Here is a 26,578-nt window from a genome sequence, read left to right on the forward strand (position 1 = left end):
TTAAATTTATAAAAAATTGGAATGTATTTACACATATTTGCTGATTTTTTTTCCATTTGATAACTTTGTGCATGTACAAAACTGTATATGTATAAACAATTTAAAAAAATAATGGAAAAAGTTTCATAAAATGCTTATTTGAAATTCAAAAATTATATCTACATATTTTTTCCAAAAACAGTAGGTGTTTAAAAACATGTATGAAGATGACATTTTGTTTATAAGACAACTCTTTAAAGCAATCATTTATTTATTGCATTTTGCATAAAATGTGAGCCTTTTTTTTTCTTCGTATTGTCTCAATTTGTCAAAATAAGAGAAAAAATCCAATATTTCACCACTTTGATACAAATAATATATTTTCTTAAGCAATTTTGTTCTTAAAATATATCAATAGAACTCGTGTCAATCTGCCCCAAAAAATTATCTCTAAAATTAAAATTCATATAAAAAACCCTTACAAGTACATGTACAGAATGTATATATAAAAGTCATTAAAAAGTCTACAACAATCATGACAATGTAAAAGAATCTTTGAAGATCAAACAGATCAAGAATGACACCTGTACATTAAATACTTTTTTTTTCAAAATGAAAAAGATGTACATAAAATTAAGTCTCTGGCTTCATTCCTTGACCTCTTATGAGTAATAAGGAGGTTCGTGTCGAGCTTCATATCCTGCATATGGCTTGGCCCTGTGGCTGTACTGGTTTGCTAATCGCACCTGTAGAGCAGATACAATGATACACATTCCTCCGAACAGGATTAGGAAACCAGAAAATACAACGCATCCGAACGACCAGGACAGGAAATTCTTATCTGGATTCTCTATCCATTGTCTGTCCACAACAGACTTCGCTCCAAATATAACGGTACATATGGCAGTCAAAATACCTGAAATTGAACAAGTAAAAAATTGAAATTGATTTATAAAATATATGTGAAGCTTACAGTAAATTCAAACTTACAAATGTATCTTGGTATGGTGCTTTTTTGCATACATCAATTATTTATCTATACATATAAATATAACTTTTAAGTAAGAAAGATTGTTGACTACATTTGTAACACATTTGTGTATTTAGATGATTTATATACATGTATATGTATATATATAGAGGTCTATAAAAAAATTATCAAACAGTAAATTTAATATGTACTAGATCTTCTAGAATAGGTAATGTTGGTGATACTAAGCATAATAATAATTTAAGATGGTAACATGCAAAGATGATACAAAATTGCGTTGACGAAAATATTTTGACTGAACAAATGGTCGTCTTCATTATGTATACCAAAATCATACAGTTGTAGTGTTTTATCCATTCGTTTGATGTGTTTGGACTTTTGATTTTGCCTTTTGATTTTTGATTTTCCTTTTTGAATTTTCCTCGGAGTTCAGTATTTTTGTGTTTTTACTTTTTACCTATAGACCTGTACTGATTTGAATTGAATGTTCTTTAATTTTATGTCTTAGTTTTCTCGTGACATCAAGTTTAAGATGGAGAGGATTGAGGTATCAGAAATGGTGTCCATTTGTCATATATCATGTATATCTTAATAATTTAGTTTTTGATGTAATGCTTCTTCTGATTGGTTGACATTGTTATGTTTATCAGCTCATAGACATAATTTTGTCAAGTGTCCCTGCATCATCTACATTTTTCATGGTTTAATCTGGTTTAAAATGGAATTTAGAATTAAATTGTAAGAAACGACTGTAATATTTTTTCTGTCTATTCCAAATAACATAAAAAATGTGGTGCACACTTTAAAATAACCCGCTATACAGATTATTCAGTGTGCTCCTCCACATTTTTTATGTTATTTCTTCATAGACAGAAAAAATATTACAGTCATTCCTTAAATGTAATTATGTATTTTTGGTCTTGCTAGCACCTATGTTTGTACATGTACATAAAATAATTAAGATCTTTGATATACATGTATAATCTATGTTCAGTTTAATTTGTTCACAAGTCCTTTTCTTAAAACACCTGACTTCATTTATCCTTAAAGATTGTGCGCTACCCTTGAGTATTTTTTTTGTTATAGGTTGCTGTCTCATCATTTCCTTTAATTTGTGTTATATTGTAATACAGTAAACCATTGAAAATTCATCATAAGCCCATTTTTTTGTTGTAAGATTGCTGTCACATTGAGGTATACCTTACAATGTTTATAGTTCATACATGTATGATCATGATCATGCTTCAATGTACTGTACCTGAACATAATCCTATACCACCAAGAATAAATAGTCCACAGACACTATTTCTCCCTGGACAACATCCAATCAGGAACAACAATGCCAGTAATACCACTGAAATCTCTGCTAGTAAAGCCAGAGTCATCATTACTTGGATTCCAAGGAACCATGCTAAAAATAAATATACAGTACATGTATGTAAATAAATTATTCTGCTTTATCATTAATATACATCATGTACAAATGTACATAAAACAATTGTCGGAAGTATATGATAAAGAGATAAATACACGGTCTTTTCCATGATCGACTCAGGTATCATCTCTTGACTCATATCAGCACTTCTACTACGTCTTAGGCTTATATGGGGGTTTCAGGATGATACCCTGGCCGATATGGAAAAGGCCATGTATTTAATAAATCTCTATATATGTTGTATGTACATTTTGTAATATCATTAATTCATATATATATTTTAACAAATTTGATTCGTTTAGGGATAGTCACATGTTATACTATATTTTCGAAGGTAGAAAGAAAACGGCGGATAGCAAAAAGCATATTGACCGGCAAAAAGCATATTGCACGGTTATTTTTAGAATATCTAAAAACCGATACCTTGTGACGTCATGTAATGAATTTCAGGATATTGTTTAACGTTTTGAAACAATTGATATCTGTGATCGATTATTTGATGAAAAAAAATCTTCAAATACATAAGATGTCCAAAAAAAAAGTAAATGAAATAACAACTAATATGTTGTTATTGTCAAGGAGACAATGTAATATCTATCATCTATAATGTTCCAACAAACCTAAATGATGATTTTAATACAAACATGGTCGGAAATTAATAATATAACAAATGTAGCCTTTGTATGAGGTCAACATGGTCAATACAGGATATATCGACCTCGGACTTCGTCCTCAGTCAATATACTTCTTTCAGGTCAATATATCCTTGTATCGACCTCATACAACATGTACAAAGGCTATATTTGTATAATATGGTTTTTAATAAACAGTTTCCTTAAAATATTGATGGTGTATCAAAATTTACTAATCAAGCAATTTACCATATATATTTGGAACATTTATTACTGCATGTACTATCAGGAATTGTTTGTTTACCTAGTTTTCATATAATATTGGACTGTAAAATCGTTGGGCAAAGCGCTAGCACATGAATGAAGATGATTATTAGATGTTTTACTGTGATCAGTTAAAATATTCTTATTGAGATTTGTCAGAGGTCTCAAATATTTATCTTTGCCTTAATTTTGGGGAAAAACTGAACATAGTTAATACATCAAAATCAGTCGACTTTTTATCATCTAAAAGAAAGTGTACATTTTATTGTTATGCATCAAAAATTACCTTTGACGTCATTTACATGTAGCAAATTTTTTCCCCTAATGTCATGAAAATGATGAATTCGAAGGTACCAATTAATTATTACCACCATCAATAATGTCAACAGACATTTAATAAATGATCTGTGGGATCACCTGAACTTTGCGACCACAATACTTGTATACCAGTATTGTCAACAATACTCGTATATAATTAACGTACAAGTATTGTTCATATAAAATATACATACATTTTGTACATTCAAGTAGAATGTTATTATTACTGCATTTATTCAAAAGTATTAATTTGAAAATAGACTGGATAATATGTTCAGTGATGTGGATTCACAAGTTGTTGAATGCATCTTATGTATTCTTCCCCCATTGGTCTCGCCACATTCTTTCACTAGATATAGGAATCGAGTGCTTCACTTGAACTCACTCAACCCCTTTCATTAAAATTAAAATGTATCTTGAATTTCTGTTTTGTTTTGGCCCAGCAGGATGGTTTGTTTGTGTACGCCCGTTTCAGGTATTCATATATAATATTACATTATCATAATTATGTATTAATTTAAGTATGTTTCTTTGTATCCTTTTTTGTGTAATTAATTGAGTGTTAATTTAAGTATGTTTTAGTTATAAGTCATGTCAATGAATAAAAGTTCATTTTGTATTATAAGCAAAAGTTAAAGTCTCAATTTTTATATCTGACAAAATGCATTAAAACAAAAAAACTCCAACAAATTGTTGATAAAACACATACATGTACATGTATCTGAAAATAACAAACCCTATTGATTTTTTAATTTTTTTTCAACAATAATAGTTCATCATTTATATACGAATACGAGTATTGTGGTCGCCAAGTTCAGTTGATCCGATCTGTGAATTCGTCATACTTAAAGAATTCGAATAACAAAAGGCATCAGCCTCATAATTATTTTATGACTACTACCCCCCGGTATCAGGTCCGTTCGCGTCCAATACGCTTTCGCACCCTACACGTTCGCACCCAATTTTAAATAAAATTCCAGTTGAATAAAACATTGAAGATTTTAAATGAAAAACACAAAAGATTTTAACAGCTTGGCCCCTTTGATCTGAAACAATGAAACAAAAAATCATAGCAATATACAATGTACATGAACACTTAAACCAAAGCATGATTAAAATTTATTCAACACAAAACAAATACGTTGTCAGAGTCTGAGTCACTTTATTTTGAAACAATAAAATAAAAGTTAGCAATACATTAAACCAAAACAAGATTAAGATTAATTCAACACAAAAAAAACACATTGTCACACTTTAATTTAGGACAATGACAACAAATATACATATACAATGTTATAGGTACATGTATACACTTGCCAAAACTTGATTACCAAGTTAATAAACAAATAAAATAAAAATTGGGCGCGATTGGGTCGGGTGTCAAAATGAAAGGGGGCGAACATAAATGGGCGCGAACGGACCCAGATTCCTACCCCCCCCCCTTTTCCCCAAAAAAACAAAATCCATTTATTATTTTAAAATCATTTAAATGGAAGTAAACAGGGACAACAGATTAATGCAAGTATGAATCTAGTTGAAAATGTCGTTCATGTAACAAATCAACACTATAATATGACAAAGTAAGAATCATCCTTTCTTTTCAAAATACCGGAAGTAAACAATAACAATGATTTCTCCCACAGGTAACTTCAGGTATTTTAAAGTCATCAAAACGACATTATTTCTTATTTCTTTTTTGACAGTTTTATTCAAATATAAACAAGACTTACGAGGGTTGATATAACTCCATATTGGACGATATTCGTACGAAAATATCCACCAACATCCATTGTAAGTTTTGCCAGTATAGTCTCTGTAATATGCCCAGTTGTTAAAGCACGCTTCCCACAATCCAAGCTTTTCAAACCCACTGTTTGTTATAAACTTTGTGTCTAGTTCCAACCAATGTGGTGTCGCGAAACCAATTACAAGAAAAAGAAGGGCAAATCCCGAAAATACTAGCCCTGCTACGAGGAGCCAGTCACCTCTTGATTTCGCCATTTTGAAATTTACCTTACAGGTAAGGACTATTCTATTTCAAAGATAATAGGGGTGTACAGCAATCATTACTGGATTCGCTGCTGGATAACTCGGACTAAAACAAAATCGGCCTATTTTTTTTTTTTTTTTTTTTTTTTTCTATGGTCGGGTTGTTGTCTCTTTGGCACATTCCCCATTTCCATTCTCAATTACATTGTAACAATAATTAAAAAAAAAATCAGTTTATTTTTTCTGTGCACCAATATATGCAATGTAACGTTTTACTGAACATTTATTTCTTTTAGATTGTAAATAAGATCAAATAAGCCACGCATGTGATCGTCAAAGCTGTGACTTTCAGTGCGGAAACACGAAGTTATATAGATTAGATAACATTGGGACGGCAGTGACGTCGACTATATCTATCAAAGTTACTTACGGACAGGACAGATGTTTTGCCCCCTTTTCCCCAAAGACCTGAATATTTTATTTATAAGTTTAAATTAACTTATTTTCATGCTTTTCTGTGTTATATAAATATATAAACATACATGATAAATGATAAATAATATACTCGAAACAACTAGTATTTACAAAGAATTTAGGGGAAACATAGATCTAGTCACAATAACTTCAATAAGTATATAGAACAACTATAAACTGTTACTATATTTTGTATGAGACATTGGATACATTCATGATAAATCTAATTAAAAAATAGGAATTATACAAGCTTACTTTGATCTTTTTTAAATTACATTTTTTTTTCTTATTGAGATAAGAACTATGAAATTGTATAATTGTAGTAATTTTTTTTAAACTTTTTTAAACTGTTATTTAAGTTAGAACACACCCGCGACATCGCGGATCTTCGACATAATGAAAGTACTACGCCAAATTTTCAGTCCGGATTTTTAGTATTCTTGTTGTCATAAAGCCAACGAACAATTTTCTCTGCTTATCCCTGTTTAAGGACGAAATTCAGATAGTTGTGAGCCATGTATACATATATGTTTTCAATTGTTCTGAGTGAGGAATCTGATATAATGTGGTCATTTATAAATTTCCTGTTTACAAAACTATGAATATTTCAAAAATACTAAGGATTTTCTTATCCCAGGCATAGATTTACCTTATCCGTATTTGCAAAACTTTTTTGAATTTTGGATCCCCAATGCTCTTCAACTTTGTACTTGTTTGGTTTTATACATATTTTGATATGAGCGTCACTGATGAGTTTTATGTAGACGAAACGCGCGTACTAAATTATAATCCTGGTACCTTTGATAACTATTCAGTAGTTTTCGTTTGTTGATGTGTTTCCTCCTTTTTTATATAGATTAGATCGTTGCGTTTCCGGTTTGAATGGTTTTGCACTAGTATTATTTTTTCGGCCAATGCTCTATGTCGAAGACCATACTTTGTTCTAGTATTATAATGGTTTACTGTTACACATTGTGACTCGGGTGGAGAGTTGTCTCAATTGCTTGGCGGTTCTTCTGACAGAGACTATAACGTACAGATAAGGTAAAATGTGCTATTTGTTTCGGTATCGGAGTTTGTTAATTTTTGGGAATAATGATTATGTGGAAAACAAAAGGGCGCGGAATGGTGTAATCTTTAATAAACACCATTGTCCTATATTAGTTATATCAAGAGGCGAATTCATTGATTCGTGGTTTTTTTGTCATGACAGCTAACAAATTGCACCTCTACCGCGTTATTTTAGTAGACCGTTGAAGGTTACCAAGCGCCATAAAAATACATTTATTTTGTATTTAATAAATTGATGCCCTCGATTATAAAAGTTGTCATTGAACAGCCTCATTGTCATGCTGGTATTCTAAATAACTCGTTTCAAAAAAGTAATTTCAACACGACAAAGATATCTGTTTAAGAAAGTTCCAGATAAAATATACCAAAACGAAATTTGGAATAATGTACCTTTAAAAGCTTGGAAGTGTATAGTCACATATTGTTAACGGGTTTTCTCACAATGGCGTTCTACCTCCATAAGACTTGATATGTCATGGAGGGTCACGTGTATCTTTCAGTAAGCTGTTCGATCATTTTCCATATTTGAACTTTTAGATGTCAAACCAGTCAATAATATTCTATCTCAGACTCAAGAAATAATCTTGGATATCGTTAAGATAAACTGAAAATAAACGAGGAGATAGGTTTTCTCACTTTCGGAAACCTCATCGATGAAAAGACTGATTTCTTAATATAATGAGTTATACATGACTTTTGAAATATATGTGAATGCGTGAGTTTTACATAACTAAAACAGTTACTAGGCGGTTGGATGGACGACTTGATGGACGTTTTGTTTTAACATAAGAACATAACTTTATATTTAATACAGTAAACTTATTCAGACAAAATTGACACAAGATAGATTTTCTTTTTATTTCGGGGTCCTTATTAGTCATATAGCTGTTCAACTCTTTCGGTTCTTATACAATGTTGCCTAAGCCTTTCAAATATTCGGCTTTGGGAGTTCCCGAAGAATACAGAAAAATGCTTCGAACGAATTGAATTTATAACGTGTTGTTTTCTTTTATTCAACATCATTAAGTCATGATCTGATGAATTCCTTATATAATACTATTATACTCTGGTGACATGAACTACTTCAACTATCAATGTGGCCTGTTTCCGAAATCAAATTGACTGTTTGTTAAAATCATTCGGTTCATCACTGAAGATTGTCCAACCCTTAATAAAGTTCATAGGGCTTCAGTCAGATTTGACACATCGTTTATAAAAAGCTGCTTAATTTGGGAGAAAAGGGCATACAATTTTATACAGTACATGTATATGAACTGCCAAGCGTAGCGATGCGAACAATTTACTGGGCGACATCATCTTAAATCATGAGAAACATGAGGTATAATTGTTTATTTACGACCTCTACGACGTTATCCCCCGGGTCCTGGATCGAGAAACCGGAACAGATTTTGGTTTTAAACTTTAACGAATCGAGCTTCACTAATAAGTGCGATGTCGATAGACGTGTGTCAGTCTTTATTGATGATAATTAATGATAACCCTGTTATCTTTGATATTAAAGCTTTTATTTAACATTTGAATATGAAAGTCACCGCAAAGAGCTTTGACACCATCACCCAAACAATGTATTAATTATAAAACAGAAGATGTGGTATGATTGCAAATGAGACAACCCTCAACAAGAGACCAAAATGACACAGAAATTAACAAATAGGTCACCAAACGACCTTCAACAATGAGCAAAGCTCATACCGCATAGTCAGCTATAAAAGGCCGAAATGACAATGTAAGACAATTCAAACGAGAAAACTAACAGCCTTATTTATTTTTAAATTTTTTTTAACGAAAAACAAATATGCAACACATAAACAAGCGACAACCACTGAATTACAGGCTCCTGACTTGGGACAGGCACCTACATAAGCACGTTATCTAATAAAATTTCCATGCATGAAACCAGTGATGCGCTCTGCGGCAATCATAAGTCAACGTTTCTTTACATTGAAAACACGTATATCGTAAAATTTACATGCCACATAGAATTTACTGTAGTCTTTGCTGAATGTAATCGCTATTGGGCAGTATAACTGATCATCGTCCGATAGGACAATATCGATGAACTTCCCATCACGTGACAGATGGTGAATGTTGTGAGAGTCTTCTCCAACAATGTATATGTGTCCACTTTTGTCAGCTGTAACTTTTTTTGCCTTCACGAGCTCAGGGGACTGGTATTTAAAAACTGGTTCCCCGTCAAGTGTTACGCATTTTGTCTCATCTGATCCATCACAAAAACAAATGCTGTCGACGGAAGGAGTGCAAATGTAACTGACTGTGCCTTCAGCTGGCACAGTGATTATTTTCATTTCTGATCCCTCGTGATCAAGCACGTGTATTTTACCTGCGGCTCCAACCAAAATGCTTTCGTCAGTAGTAGCAATAGCTCCTTTTGAACTATCTTGAACTTTAACGCTTTTGATGAATGACATGTTTTTAAGGTCTATGAAATGTATGCTGTCTACGTCACGTGACGAAACAACTGCACTGCTATGTCCAAGCGATGCTATATCCCAGGGTTTGTCCGTCAATTTGATATAACTACGATAGATATCTGCCGTATCAAATAATATTATTCTGGATTTCTTAATGTCGCATAACATAAGTTCGTTTTCGCCAGATATGGCCATGCTTGTAATAGTGTAACGGTTGGACGAACTTAACGGTGAAAGGTCCAATTCTTTCAGAAAAACGAACGAGCAATCTGAACTTTTCCTTCCGACAAAAGACTGCGAATGGCGCAAAACCGACGACGCAAATGGCTTTGTCCGTTTCGTTTCTATGAAATCTAGCTTTCCTATTTCTCGAGCAGTGTCTTCAAATGAACTTCTAATGAAAGAAATCTGCAACTGCAGAGAGTTACCGTCTAGTTTAGCTACTCTGTTTTCTATTTGGGTTAAACTTTCTTTAGAACTGTGAATTAATAAAAACGCTTGCAATTCAGATCCGGTTTTCCTGACGAAGTCCATTGCGTCTGCGTGTTCTTGGGATAATTGAAGAATGTCATCTGTTTCGTTTATTCTTCGTTTTGTTTGTTTTAAATATGCTTGTTTTTTCTGTACAAGCTCTTCTAGTGAATCCTTTTCGAGCGACTCAATGTACCGAATCAGGACTTCTTTTGTGTTCGCAATTTCTTCTTTTATTTTCTTTGTATTAAGTTCAATATTTTCTATGTTAGAAGCCAATTCATTTCTAAGTCCATTCAACGATTTAATAATGTGATCAATTTGTTTATTCAATTCAACAAAAATATGTGACGTTTTTATTCCGTTAGATACCTGGTCGATAGACATAACATTCCTACAGAAGCCACCTTTGTGATTTTCAATCACGCATTCTGGACAACCAGACTCAAGCTAGCGACCAATCCTAGCGACCAATCAAGCTAGCGACCAATTCTAGCGACCACTAAAGAACACAATGAGAATCAACTTGTCAAAGAATCATAATGTGGTATATGAGAAAACCACAAAACGACATAATGAAACAACGTTCTGTTAAAAATAGAATATGGCTACCGATACGGTTTATATTGTTTTTTACCTTTAAATAACTAGAGATATCCATCATATCAAGTCAGAAGGGACACTACAACATCAATGTCGTCTGTAGTCTAATGTACTGACTAGTTTGCTTGCTAAATGTCTGCATCAATATAAATTAGTAAAGGGAGAACGTCCCAGAAAATCGTAAAAAGTCAAAATATCGTAATTCTTTAGAAAAACAAAGGAGATAGGGTATCTTTAATCAGCAAATGCACAGCGAAAAATACACAAAAAGCAAAGGAACAATCTTTTTTAGCGAACTATTTTTATTCCCCTACATAAACACATACTTTATGTTATTATATATGTATTTATAGAATGGAAAGTGCGCTCCTCTACGTATTTTACTCTATAGAGAAGGACATATGCTATATTTTGAGGTCTTCTTTACGTTTTCTCGGTTTTCCAAACTCTTAACCGAGATGGGAAACAAAAATCATGGATTGCAAATAAACTATTAAAAACGGATCGTATATCCCCCAATCACATAATCGTTATATACGAGTAATTTACGGATACGAAATGAGAATAAAAAGTAAACGAAAACAACAGTGTTTGTCTACGATGATTTGCTCGCATAATTATTTTCCATGTTCAGAGAACCGTAAATAATTTTAAAAAGAACATATTTTAATAAACATGTGTACCTAGTCTCAACTTGATCTGACTACAATGTCGTCTTAGATTCAATCTATATCAATGGATACACGGAAAAACGAACGAACGAACAAACCTACACATCAGATAACATTAGGCAGCAACAATTTGATTTTCCGGGGGGGAGGGGCTATGGATTTTTTTGGGAAAAAAAGTTTGTTTCCAGTTTTGGGAGAAAAAAATAATTTGTTTCTGTTCCTGAGAAAAAAAAAATTGTTTTCGACTTCTCGCCCAAAAAAATTTATCCAGAAAAAAAATCCCCCCCCCCCCCCCCAAGAAAAACAAATGGTTGCTGCCTTACGGTCTTTACTGTTGTATGCGTAGCATAGAATAACTATTTAATGTGAGTTGACTTAAACTCGTTCCTGTGTAAAATGTATAAGCTTTCAAATAAACGCAATAAGAAATATCTTATGTTCGAAAGAATTATTATATACTGGCTTTCTATACAATCGGCATCCTCAAATGGTCCGAGTACACAGTTATCGTCCTTTGATTTTTCGTTGTCCACGAATATAGTCCTTAGTGTGGACAGTGTGTTATTTGTCATTTTTTTTTATACCCCTTCCAAATGTATTTCTTCATGTTTTATGCCTCAAATAGGAAGTAAGGGGGATTAAAGCACACTGTAAAAAAAAAAATTGGGTCATGAATTTTAAAGTAAAGTAGTGATTTGGTCCGGTTAATTAGAAAAGGTTAAAAGATAGCACATCGGAAGCTTTCGAAAGATTTCAGGACCCCCTTAACATAAAATTGTCCGTATTTGGAGTTAGAGCCAAGGAATTTTTTTTTAATATTTGGGTGCTATTGAGAAAGTGTAGGTGGGATTCAATTCCCAGAAGGTTTTAACCCCCAAAACATCATTTCAGTGGGCCCTGCTCTGATTTATTACCTTCCAGTTGAGCCATGTCCGGTGGCGAACTTTACCGTATGAAGCTTGCGAGGCCTTCCGAAAGAATGTACGTTGGACACGGAAAAAAAACCAACATCACCACGTGTGGGAAAAAACTTTGCCGTAGGGAACTGTACAGAAAGACTGAAAAATGAGCCCATACCCATAACTGTATAGGTACCTCAGACTTTGGATGGCCAGTGAAGTCTTCAGGTGCACTTTCCCACCCAGGGATTGATACGAGTTGAAGATATGGATAATAGCTTTCAATCTAACCACCTGCGGTAAAGAACTTTGCCGTAGGGGGATGGGAGTAAAGCGACTGCTGCCACCACCCATAATGGACCAAAATGAGAAATTGAGTATGTTGTTGTCAGCTTCCGGTGCACTTTCCCACCTGGGGATTTTCATGAATAAAAGGGTCTGGGACAAGCTTTTAATCCCACTAGGTGTGGGAAAAAACTTTGCCGTAGGGAACTGTACAGAAAGACTGAAAAATGAGCCCATACCCATAACTGTATAGGTACCTCAGACTTTGGATGGCCAGTGAAGTCTTCAGGTGCACTTTCCCACCCAGGGATTGATACGAGTTGAAGATATGGATAATAGCTTTCAATCTAACCACCTGCGGTAAAGAACTTTGCCGTAGGGGGATGGGAGTAAAGCGACTGCTGCCACCACCCATAATGGACCAAAATGAGAAATTGAGTATGTTGTTGTCAGCTTCCGGTGCACTTTCCCACCTGGGGATTTTCATGAATAAAAGGGTCTGGGACAAGCTTTTAATCCCACTAGGTGTGGGAAAAAACTTTGCCGTAGGGAACTGTACAGAAAGACTGAAAAATGAGCCCATACCCATAACTGTATAGGTACCTCAGACTTTGGATGGCCAGTGAAGTCTTCAGGTGCACTTTCCCACCCAGGGATTGATACGAGTTGAAGATATGGATAATAGCTTTCAATCTAACCACCTGCGGTAAAGAACTTTGCCGTAGGGGGATGGGAGTAAAGCGACTGCTGCCACCACCCATAATGGACCAAAATGAGAAATTGAGTATGTTGTTGTCAGCTTCCGGTGCACTTTCCCACCTGGGGATTTTCATGAATAAAAGGGTCTGGGACAAGCTTTTAATCCCACTAGGTGTGGGAAAAAACTTTGCCGTAGGGAACTGTACAGAAAGACTGAAAAATGAGCCCATACCCATAACTGTATAGGTACCTCAGACTTTGGATGGCCAGTGAAGTCTTCAGGTGCACTTTCCCACCCAGGGATTGATACGAGTTGAAGATATGGATAATAGCTTTCAATCTAACCACCTGCGGTAAAGAACTTTGCCGTAGGGGGATGGGAGTAAAGCGACTGCTGCCACCACCCATAATGGACCAAAATGAGAAATTGAGTATGTTGTTGTCAGCTTCCGGTGCACTTTCCCACCTGGGGATTTTCATGAATAAAAGGGTCTGGGACAAGCTTTTAATCCCACTAGGTGTGGGAAAAAACTTTGCCGTAGGGAACTGTACAGAAAGACTGAAAAATGAGCCCATACCCATAACTGTATAGGTACCTCAGACTTTGGATGGCCAGTGAAGTCTTCAGGTGCACTTTCCCACCCAGGGATTGATACGAGTTGAAGATATGGATAATAGCTTTCAATCTAACCACCTGCGGTAAAGAACTTTGCCGTAGGGGGATGGGAGTAAAGCGACTGCTGCCACCACCCATAATGGACCAAAATGAGAAATTGAGTATGTTGTTGTCAGCTTCCGGTGCACTTTCCCACCTGGGGATTTTCATGAATAAAAGGGTCTGGGACAAGCTTTTAATCCCACTAGGTGTGGGAAAAAACTTTGCCGTAGGGAACTGTACAGAAAGACTGAAAAATGAGCCCATACCCATAACTGTATAGGTACCTCAGACTTTGGATGGCCAGTGAAGTCTTCAGGTGCACTTTCCCACCCAGGGATTGATACGAGTTGAAGATATGGATAATAGCTTTCAATCTAACCACCTGCGGTAAAGAACTTTGCCGTAGGGGGATGGGAGTAAAGCGACTGCTGCCACCACCCATAATGGACCAAAATGAGAAATTGAGTATGTTGTTGTCAGCTTCCGGTGCACTTTCCCACCTGGGGATTTTCATGAATAAAAGGGTCTGGGACAAGCTTTTAATCCCACTAGGTGTGGGAAAAAACTTTGCCGTAGGGAACTGTACAGAAAGACTGAAAAATGAGCCCATACCCATAACTGTATAGGTACCTCAGACTTTGGATGGCCAGTGAAGTCTTCAGGTGCACTTTCCCACCCAGGGATTGATACGAGTTGAAGATATGGATAATAGCTTTCAATCTAACCACCTGCGGTAAAGAACTTTGCCGTAGGGGGATGGGAGTAAAGCGACTGCTGCCACCACCCATAATGGACCAAAATGAGAAATTGAGTATGTTGTTGTCAGCTTCCGGTGCACTTTCCCACCTGGGGATTTTCATGAATAAAAGGGTCTGGGACAAGCTTTTAATCCCACTAGGTGTGGGAAAAAACTTTGCCGTAGGGAACTGTACAGAAAGACTGAAAAATGAGCCCATACCCATAACTGTATAGGTACCTCAGACTTTGGATGGCCAGTGAAGTCTTCAGGTGCACTTTCCCACCCAGGGATTGATACGAGTTGAAGATATGGATAATAGCTTTCAATCTAACCACCTGCGGTAAAGAACTTTGCCGTAGGGGGATGGGAGTAAAGCGACTGCTGCCACCACCCATAATGGACCAAAATGAGAAATTGAGTATGTTGTTGTCAGCTTCCGGTGCACTTTCCCACCTGGGGATTTTCATGAATAAAAGGGTCTGGGACAAGCTTTTAATCCCACTAGGTGTGGGAAAAAACTTTGCCGTAGGGAACTGTACAGAAAGACTGAAAAATGAGCCCATACCCATAACTGTATAGGTACCTCAGACTTTGGATGGCCAGTGAAGTCTTCAGGTGCACTTTCCCACCCAGGGATTGATACGAGTTGAAGATATGGATAATAGCTTTCAATCTAACCACCTGCGGTAAAGAACTTTGCCGTAGGGGGATGGGAGTAAAGCGACTGCTGCCACCACCCATAATGGACCAAAATGAGAAATTGAGTATGTTGTTGTCAGCTTCCGGTGCACTTTCCCACCTGGGGATTTTCATGAATAAAAGGGTCTGGGACAAGCTTTTAATCCCACTAGGTGTGGGAAAAAACTTTGCCGTAGGGAACTGTACAGAAAGACTGAAAAATGAGCCCATACCCATAACTGTATAGGTACCTCAGACTTTGGATGGCCAGTGAAGTCTTCAGGTGCACTTTCCCACCCAGGGATTGATACGAGTTGAAGATATGGATAATAGCTTTCAATCTAACCACCTGCGGTAAAGAACTTTGCCGTAGGGGGATGGGAGTAAAGCGACTGCTGCCACCACCCATAATGGACCAAAATGAGAAATTGAGTATGTTGTTGTCAGCTTCCGGTGCACTTTCCCACCTGGGGATTTTCATGAATAAAAGGGTCTGGGACAAGCTTTTAATCCCACTAGGTGTGGGAAAAAACTTTGCCGTAGGGAACTGTACAGAAAGACTGAAAAATGAGCCCATACCCATAACTGTATAGGTACCTCAGACTTTGGATGGCCAGTGAAGTCTTCAGGTGCACTTTCCCACCCAGGGATTGATACGAGTTGAAGATATGGATAATAGCTTTCAATCTAACCACCTGCGGTAAAGAACTTTGCCGTAGGGGGATGGGAGTAAAGCGACTGCTGCCACCACCCATAATGGACCAAAATGAGAAATTGAGTATGTTGTTGTCAGCTTCCGGTGCACTTTCCCACCTGGGGATTTTCATGAATAAAAGGGTCTGGGACAAGCTTTTAATCCCACTAGGTGTGGGAAAAAACTTTGCCGTAGGGAACTGTACAGAAAGACTGAAAAATGAGCCCATACCCATAACTGTATAGGTACCTCAGACTTTGGATGGCCAGTGAAGTCTTCAGGTGCACTTTCCCACCCAGGGATTGATACGAGTTGAAGATATGGATAATAGCTTTCAATCTAACCACCTGCGGTAAAGAACTTTGCCGTAGGGGGATGGGAGTAAAGCGACTGCTGCCACCACCCATAATGGACCAAAATGAGAAATTGAGTATGTTGTTGTCAGCTTCCGGTGCACTTTCCCACCTGGGGATTTTCATGAATAAAAGGGTCTGCGACAAGCTTTTAATCCCACTAGGTGTGGGAAAAAACTTTGCCGTAGGGAACTGTACAGAAAGACTGAAAAATGAGCCCATACCCATAACTGTATAGGTACCTCAGACTTTGGATGGCCAGTGAAGTCTTCAGGTGCACTTTCCCACCCAGGGATTGATACGAGTTGAAGATATGGATAATAGCTTTCAATCTAACCACCTGCGGTAAAGAACTTTGCCGTAGGGGGATGGGAGTAAAGCGACTGCTGCCACCACCCATAATGGACCAAAATGAGAAATTGAGTATGTTGTTGTCAGCTTCCGGTGCACTTTCCCACCTGGGGATTTTCATGAATAAAAGGGTCTGGGACAAGCTTTTAATCCCACTAGGTGTGGGAAAAAACTTTGCCGTAGGGAACTGTACAGAAAGACTGAAAAATGAGCCCATACCCATAACTGTATAGGTACCTCAGACTTTGGATGGCCAGTGAAGTCTTCAGGTGCACTTTCCCACCCAGGGATTGATACGAGTTGAAGATATGGATAATAGCTTTCAATCTAACCACCTGCGGTAAAGAACTTTGCCGTAGGGGGATGGGAGTAAAGCGACTGCTGCCACCACCCATAATGGACCAAAATGAGAAATTGAGTATGTTGTTGTCAGCTTCCGGTGCACTTTCCCACCTGGGGATTTTCATGAATAAAAGGGTCTGGGACAAGCTTTTAATCCCACTAGGTGTGGGAAAAAACTTTGCCGTAGGGAACTGTACAGAAAGACTGAAAAATGAGCCCATACCCATAACTGTATAGGTACCTCAGACTTTGGATGGCCAGTGAAGTCTTCAGGTGCACTTTCCCACCCAGGGATTGATACGAGTTGAAGATATGGATAATAGCTTTCAATCTAACCACCTGCGGTAAAGAACTTTGCCGTAGGGGGATGGGAGTAAAGCGACTGCTGCCACCACCCATAATGGACCAAAATGAGAAATTGAGTATGTTGTTGTCAGCTTCCGGTGCACTTTCCCACCTGGGGATTTTCATGAATAAAAGGGTCTGGGACAAGCTTTTAATCCCACTAGGTGTGGGAAAAAACTTTGCCGTAGGGAACTGTACAGAAAGACTGAAAAATGAGCCCATACCCATAACTGTATAGGTACCTCAGACTTTGGATGGCCAGTGAAGTCTTCAGGTGCACTTTCCCACCCAGGGATTGATACGAGTTGAAGATATGGATAATAGCTTTCAATCTAACCACCTGCGGTAAAGAACTTTGCCGTAGGGGGATGGGAGTAAAGCGACTGCTGCCACCACCCATAATGGACCAAAATGAGAAATTGAGTATGTTGTTGTCAGCTTCCGGTGCACTTTCCCACCTGGGGATTTTCATGAATAAAAGGGTCTGGGACAAGCTTTTAATCCCACTAGGTGTGGGAAAAAACTTTGCCGTAGGGAACTGTACAGAAAGACTGAAAAATGAGCCCATACCCATAACTGTATAGGTACCTCAGACTTTGGATGGCCAGTGAAGTCTTCAGGTGCACTTTCCCACCCAGGGATTGATACGAGTTGAAGATATGGATAATAGCTTTCAATCTAACCACCTGCGGTAAAGAACTTTGCCGTAGGGGGATGGGAGTAAAGCGACTGCTGCCACCACCCATAATGGACCAAAATGAGAAATTGAGTATGTTGTTGTCAGCTTCCGGTGCACTTTCCCACCTGGGGATTTTCATGAATAAAAGGGTCTGGGACAAGCTTTTAATCCCACTAGGTGTGGGAAAAAACTTTGCCGTAGGGAACTGTACAGAAAGACTGAAAAATGAGCCCATACCCATAACTGTATAGGTACCTCAGACTTTGGATGGCCAGTGAAGTCTTCAGGTGCACTTTCCCACCCAGGGATTGATACGAGTTGAAGATATGGATAATAGCTTTCAATCTAACCACCTGCGGTAAAGAACTTTGCCGTAGGGGGATGGGAGTAAAGCGACTGCTGCCACCACCCATAATGGACCAAAATGAGAAATTGAGTATGTTGTTGTCAGCTTCCGGTGCACTTTCCCACCTGGGGATTTTCATGAATAAAAGGGTCTGGGACAAGCTTTTAATCCCACTAGGTGTGGGAAAAAACTTTGCCGTAGGGAACTGTACAGAAAGACTGAAAAATGAGCCCATACCCATAACTGTATAGGTACCTCAGACTTTGGATGGCCAGTGAAGTCTTCAGGTGCACTTTCCCACCCAGGGATTGATACGAGTTGAAGATATGGATAATAGCTTTCAATCTAACCACCTGCGGTAAAGAACTTTGCCGTAGGGGGATGGGAGTAAAGCGACTGCTGCCACCACCCATAATGGACCAAAATGAGAAATTGAGTATGTTGTTGTCAGCTTCCGGTGCACTTTCCCACCTGGGGATTTTCATGAATAAAAGGGTCTGGGACAAGCTTTTAATCCCACTAGGTGTGGGAAAAAACTTTGCCGTAGGGAACTGTACAGAAAGACTGAAAAATGAGCCCATACCCATAACTGTATAGGTACCTCAGACTTTGGATGGCCAGTGAAGTCTTCAGGTGCACTTTCCCACCCAGGGATTGATACGAGTTGAAGATATGGATAATAGCTTTCAATCTAACCACCTGCGGTAAAGAACTTTGCCGTAGGGGGATGGGAGTAAAGCGACTGCTGCCACCACCCATAATGGACCAAAATGAGAAATTGAGTATGTTGTTGTCAGCTTCCGGTGCACTTTCCCACCTGGGGATTTTCATGAATAAAAGGGTCTGGGACAAGCTTTTAATCCCACTAGGTGTGGGAAAAAACTTTGCCGTAGGGAACTGTACAGAAAGACTGAAAAATGAGCCCATACCCATAACTGTATAGGTACCTCAGACTTTGGATGGCCAGTGAAGTCTTCAGGTGCACTTTCCCACCCAGGGATTGATACGAGTTGAAGATATGGATAATAGCTTTCAATCTAACCACCTGCGGTAAAGAACTTTGCCGTAGGGGGATGGGAGTAAAGCGACTGCTGCCACCACCCATAATGGACCAAAATGAGAAATTGAGTATGTTGTTGTCAGCTTCCGGTGCACTTTCCCACCTGGGGATTTTCATGAATAAAAGGGTCTGGGACAAGCTTTTAATCCCACTAGGTGTGGGAAAAAACTTTGCCGTAGGGAACTGTACAGAAAGACTGAAAAATGAGCCCATACCCATAACTGTATAGGTACCTCAGACTTTGGATGGCCAGTGAAGTCTTCAGGTGCACTTTCCCACCCAGGGATTGATACGAGTTGAAGATATGGATAATAGCTTTCAATCTAACCACCTGCGGTAAAGAACTTTGCCGTAGGGGGATGGGAGTAAAGCGACTGCTGCCACCACCCATAATGGACCAAAATGAGAAATTGAGTATGTTGTTGTCAGCTTCCGGTGCACTTTCCCACCTGGGGATTTTCATGAATAAAAGGGTCTGGGACAAGCTTTTAATCCCACTAGGTGTGGGAAAAAACTTTGCCGTAGGGAACTGTACAGAAAGACTGAAAAATGAGCCCATACCCATAACTGTATAGGTACCTCAGACTTTGGATGGCCAGTGAAGTCTTCAGGTGCACTTTCCCACCCAGGGATTGATACGAGTTGAAGATATGGATAATAGCTTTCAATCTAACCACCTGCGGTAAAGAACTTTGCCGTAGGGGGATGGGAGTAAAGCGACTGCTGCCACCACCCATAATGGACCAAAATGAGAAATTGAGTATGTTGTTGTCAGCTTCCGGTGCACTTTCCCACCTGGGGATTTTCATGAATAAAAGGGTCTGGGACAAGCTTTTAATCCCACTAGGTGTGGGAAAAAACTTTGCCGTAGGGAACTGTACAGAAAGACTGAAAAATGAGCCCATACCCATAACTGTATAGGTACCTCAGACTTTGGATGGCCAGTGAAGTCTTCAGGTGCACTTTCCCACCCAGGGATTGATACGAGTTGAAGATATGGATAATAGCTTTCAATCTAACCACCTGCGGTAAAGAACTTTGCCGTAGGGGGATGGGAGTAAAGCGACTGCTGCCACCACCCATAATGGACCAAAATGAGAAATTGAGTATGTTGTTGTCAGCTTCCGGTGCACTTTCCCACCTGGGGATTTTCATGAATAAAAGGGTCTGGGACAAGCTTTTAATCCCACTAGGTGTGGGAAAAAACTTTGCCGTAGGGAACTGTACAGAAAGACTGAAAAATGAGCCCATACCCATAACTGTATAGGTACCTCAGACTTTGGATGGCCAGTGAAGTCTTCAGGTGCACTTTCCCACCCAGGGATTGATACGAGTTGAAGATATGGATAATAGCTTTCAATCTAACCACCTGCGGTAAAGAACTTTGCCGTAGGGGGATGGGAGTAAAGCGACTGCTGCCACCACCCATAATGGACCAAAATGAGAAATTGAGTATGTTGTTGTCAGCTTCCGGTGCACTTTCCCACCTGGGGATTTTCATGAATAAAAGGGTCTGGGACAAGCTTTTAATCCCACTAGGTGTGGGAAAAAACTTTGCCGTAGGGAACTGTACAGAAAGACTGAAAAATGAGCCCATACCCATAACTGTATAGGTACCTCAGACTTTGGATGGCCAGTGAAGTCTTCAGGTGCACTTTCCCACCCAGGGATTGATACGAGTTGAAGATATGGATAATAGCTTTCAATCTAACCACCTGCGGTAAAGAACTTTGCCGTAGGGGGATGGGAGTAAAGCGACTGCTGCCACCACCCATAATGGACCAAAATGAGAAATTGAGTATGTTGTTGTCAGCTTCCGGTGCACTTTCCCACCTGGGGATTTTCATGAATAAAAGGGTCTGGGACAAGCTTTTAATCCCACTAGGTGTGGGAAAAAACTTTGCCGTAGGGAACTGTACAGAAAGACTGAAAAATGAGCCCATACCCATAACTGTATAGGTACCTCAGACTTTGGATGGCCAGTGAAGTCTTCAGGTGCACTTTCCCACCCAGGGATTGATACGAGTTGAAGATATGGATAATAGCTTTCAATCTAACCACCTGCGGTAAAGAACTTTGCCGTAGGGGATGGGAGTAAAGCGACTGCTGCCACCACCCATAATGGACCAAAATGAGAAATTGAGTATGTTGTTGTCAGCTTCCGGTGCACTTTCCCACCTGGGGATTTTCATGAATAAAAGGGTCTGGGACAAGCTTTTAATCCCACTAGGTGTGGGAAAAAACTTTGCCGTAGGGAACTGTACAGAAAGACTGAAAAATGAGCCCATACCCATAACTGTATAGGTAACTCAGACTTTGGATGGCCAGTGAAGTGTTCAGGTGCACTTTCCCACCCAGGGATTGATACGAGTTGAAGATATGGATAATAGCTTTCAATCTAACCACCTGCGGTAAAGAACTTTGCCGTAGGGGGATGGGAGTAAAGCGACTGCTGCCACCACCCATAATGGACCAAAATGAGAAATTGAGTATGTTGTTGTCAGCTTCCGGTGCACTTTCCCACCTGGGGATTTTCATGAATAAAAGGGTCTGGGACAAGCTTTTAATCCCACTAGGTGTGGGAAAAAACTTTGCCGTAGGGAACTGTACAGAAAGACTGAAAAATGAGCCCATACCCATAACTGTATAGGTACCTCAGACTTTGGATGGCCAGTGAAGTCTTCAGGTGCACTTTCCCACCCAGGGATTGATACGAGTTGAAGATATGGATAATAGCTTTCAATCTAACCACCTGCGGTAAAGAACTTTGCCGTAGGGGGATGGGAGTAAAGCGACTGCTGCCACCACCCATAATGGACCAAAATGAGAAATTGAGTATGTTGTTGTCAGCTTCCGGTGCACTTTCCCACCTGGGGATTTTCATGAATAAAAGGGTCTGGGACAAGCTTTTAATCCCACTAGGTGTGGGAAAAAACTTTGCCGTAGGGAACTGTACAGAAAGACTGAAAAATGAGCCCATACCCATAACTGTATAGGTACCTCAGACTTTGGATGGCCAGTGAAGTCTTCAGGTGCACTTTCCCACCCAGGGATTGATACGAGTTGAAGATATGGATAATAGCTTTCAATCTAACCACCTGCGGTAAAGAACTTTGCCGTAGGGGGATGGGAGTAAAGCGACTGCTGCCACCACCCATAATGGACCAAAATGAGAAATTGAGTATGTTGTTGTCAGCTTCCGGTGCACTTTCCCACCTGGGGATTTTCATGAATAAAAGGGTCTGGGACAAGCTTTTAATCCCACTAGGTGTGGGAAAAAACTTTGCCGTAGGGAACTGTACAGAAAGACTGAAAAATGAGCCCATACCCATAACTGTATAGGTACCTCAGACTTTGGATGGCCAGTGAAGTCTTCAGGTGCACTTTCCCACCCAGGGATTGATACGAGTTGAAGATATGGATAATAGCTTTCAATCTAACCACCTGCGGTAAAGAACTTTGCCGTAGGGGATGGGAGTAAAGCGACTGCTGCCACCACCCATAATGGACCAAAATGTCTGGGACAAGCTTTTAATCCCACTAGGTGTGGGAAAAAACTTTGCCGTAGGGAACTGTACAGAAAGACTGAAAAATGAGCCCATACCCATAACTGTATAGGTAACTCAGACTTTGGATGGCCAGTGAAGTGTTCAGGTGCACTTTCCCACCCAGGGATTGATACGAGTTGAAGATATGGATAATAGCTTTCAATCTAACCACCTGCGGTAAAGAACTTTGCCGTAGGGGGATGGGAGTAAAGCGACTGCTGCCACCACCCATAATGGACCAAAATGAGAAATTGAGTATGTTGTTGTCAGCTTCCGGTGCACTTTCCCATCTGGGGATTTTCATGAATAAAAGGGTCTGGGACAAGCTTTTAATCCCACTAGGTGTGGGAAAAAACTTTGCCGTAAGGAACTGTACAGAAAGACTGAAAAATGAGCCCATACCCATAACTGTATAGGTACCTCAGACTTTGGATGGCCAGTGAAGTCTTCAGGTGCACTTTCCCACCCAGGGATTGATACGAGTTGAAGATATATATAATAACTTTCAATCTAACCACCCGCGGTCAAGAACTTTGCCGTATAGGGGGGGGGGGGGTAGCAGTAAAGCCAAAGTCATTCTGTACAGTTCCCTACGGCAGAGTTTTTACCCACACCTAGTGGGATTGAAAGCTTGTCCCAGACCCTTTTATTCATGAAAATGCCCGGGTGGGAAAGTGCACCAGAAGCTGACAACCCCATACCCAATTTCTCATTTTTGTCCATTACGGGTGGTGGCAGCAGTGGCTTTACTGCCACCCCCCTACGGCAAAGTTCTTGACCGCAGGTGGTTAGATTGATAGATTTTATCCATATCTTCAACTCGTATCAATTCCAGGGTGGAAAAGTGCACCTGAAGACTTCACTGTCCATCCAAAGTCTGAGGTACCTATACAGTAATGGGTATGGGCTCATGTTTTCACTCTATCTGTACAGTTCCCTACGGCAAAGTTTTTACCCACACCTAGTGGGATTGAAAGCTTGTCCCAGACCCTTTTATTCATGAAAATGCCCGGGTGGGAAAGTGCACCAGAAGCTGACAACCCCATACCCAATTTCTCATTTTTGTCCATTACGGGTGGTGGCAGCAGTGGCTTTACTGCCACCCCCCTACGGCAAAGTTCTTGACCGCAGGTGGTTAGATTGATAGATTTTATCCATATCTTCAACTCGTATCAATTCCAGGGTGGAAAAGTGCACCTGAAGACTTCACTGTCCATCCAAAGTCTGAGGTACCTATACAGTAATGGGTATGGGCTCATGTTTTCACTCTTTCTGTACAGTTCCCTACGGCAAAGTTTTTACCCACACCTAGTGGGATTGAAAGCTTGTCCCAGACCCTTTTATTCATGAAAATGCCCGGGTGGGAAAGTGCACCAGAAGCTGACAACCCCATACCCAATTTCTCATTTTTGTCCATTACGGGTGGTGGCAGCAGTGGCTTTACTGTCACCCCCCCCTACGGCAAAGTTCTTGACCGCAGGTGGTTAGATTGATAGATTTTATCCATATCTTCAACTCGTATCAATTCCAGGGTGGAAAAGTGCACCTGAAGACTTCACTGTCCATCCAAAGTCTGAGGTACCTATACAGTAATGGGTATGGGCTCATGTTTTCACTCTTTCTGTACAGTTCCCTACGGCAAAGTTTTTACCCACACCTAGTGGGATTGAAAGCTTGTCCCAGACCCTTTTATTCATGAAAATGCCCGGGTGGGAAAGTGCACCAGAAGCTGACAACCCCATACCCAATTTCTCATTTTTGTCCATTACGGGTGGTGGCAGCAGTGGCTTTACTGCCACCCCCCTACGGCAAAGTTCTTGACCGCAGGTGGTTAGATTGATAGATTTTATCCATATCTTCAACTCGTATCAATTCCAGGGTGGAAAAGTGCACCTGAAGACTTCACTGTCCATCCAAAGTCTGAGGTACCTATACAGTAATGGGTATGGGCTCATGTTTTCACTCTTTCTGTACAGTTCCCTACGGCAAAGTTTTTACCCACACCTAGTGGGATTGAAAGCTTGTCCCAGACCCTTTTATTCATGAAAATGCCCGGGTGGGAAAGTGCACCAGAAGCTGACAACCCCATACCCAATTTCTCATTTTTGTCCATTACGGGTGGTGGCAGCAGTGGCTTTACTGCCACCCCCCTACGGCAAAGTTCTTGACCGCAGGTGGTTAGATTGATAGATTTTATCCATATCTTCAACTCGTATCAATTCCAGGGTGGAAAAGTGCACCTGAAGACTTCACTGTCCATCCAAAGTCTGAGGTACCTATACAGTAATGGGTATGGGCTCATGTTTTCACTCTTTCTGTACAGTTCCCTACGGCAAAGTTTTTACCCACACCCAGTGGGATTGAAAGCTTGTCCCAGACCCTTTTATTCATGAAAATGCCCGGGTGGGAAAGTGCACCAGAAGCTGACAACCCCATACCCAATTTCTCATTTTTGTCCATTACGGGTGGTGGCAGCAGTGGCTTTACTGCCACCCCCCTACGGCAAAGTTCTTGACCGCAGGTGGTTAGATTGATAGATTTTATCCATATCTTCAACTCGTATCAATTCCAGGGTGGAAAAGTGCACCTGAAGACTTCACTGTCCATCCAAAGTCTGAGGTACCTATACAGTAATGGGTATGGGCTCATGTTTTCACTCTTTCTGTACAGTTCCCTACGGCAAAGTTTTTACCCACACCTAGTGGGATTGAAAGCTTGTCCCAGACCCTTTTATTCATGAAAATGCCCGGGTGGGAAAGTGCACCAGAAGCTGACAACCCCATACCCAATTTCTCATTTTTGTCCATTACGGGTGGTGGCAGCAGTGGCTTTACTGCCACCCCCCTACGGCAAAGTTCTTGACCGCAGGTGGTTAGATTGATAGATTTTATCCATATCTTCAACTCGTATCAATTCCAGGGTGGAAAAGTGCACCTGAAGACTTCACTGTCCATCCAAAGTCTGAGGTACCTATACAGTAATGGGTATGGGCTCATGTTTTCACTCTTTCTGTACAGTTCCCTACGGCAAAGTTTTTACCCACACCTAGTGGGATTGAAAGCTTGTCCCAGACCCTTTTATTCATGAAAATGCCCGGGTGGGAAAGTGCACCAGAAGCTGACAACCCCATACCCAATTTCTCATTTTTGTCCATTACGGGTGGTGGCAGCAGTGGCTTTACTGCCACCCCCCTACGGCAAAGTTCTTGACCGCAGGTGGTTAGATTGATAGATTTTATCCATATCTTCAACTCGTATCAATTCCAGGGTGGAAAAGTGCACCTGAAGACTTCACTGTCCATCCAAAGTCTGAGGTACCTATACAGTAATGGGTATGGGCTCATGTTTTCACTCTTTCTGTACAGTTCCCTACGGCAAAGTTTTTACCCACACCTAGTGGGATTGAAAGCTTGTCCCAGACCCTTTTATTCATGAAAATGCCCCGGGTGGGAAAGTGCACCAGAAGCTGACAACCCCATACCCAATTTCTCATTTTTGTCCATTACGGGTGGTGGCAGCAGTGGCTTTACTGCCACCCCCCTACGGCAACGT

The 26,578-nt window shown here is 39.7% G+C and overlaps 1 protein-coding gene across 1 annotated transcript; it reads right to left on the reverse strand.

Moving 5' to 3' along the window:
• Positions 1 to 605: 605 nt before the first annotated feature.
• LOC143055443 (uncharacterized) lies at positions 606 to 5,654 on the reverse strand. Its single transcript, XM_076228587.1, has 3 exons — positions 5,350 to 5,654; positions 2,229 to 2,381; positions 606 to 895 (listed from the first exon to the last, which is right to left on the reverse strand). Exons 1-3 carry the CDS (start codon positions 5,618 to 5,620, stop codon positions 642 to 644), a joined length of 678 nt encoding a protein of 225 aa, XP_076084702.1. The 5' UTR covers positions 5,621 to 5,654; the 3' UTR covers positions 606 to 641.
• Between the last annotated feature and the right edge of the window lie 20,924 nt (positions 5,655 to 26,578).

Source organism: Mytilus galloprovincialis, chromosome 12 (assembly GCF_965363235.1).
Source record: "Mytilus galloprovincialis chromosome 12, xbMytGall1.hap1.1, whole genome shotgun sequence".
Lineage (NCBI taxonomy): Eukaryota > Metazoa > Mollusca > Bivalvia > Mytilida > Mytilidae > Mytilus > Mytilus galloprovincialis.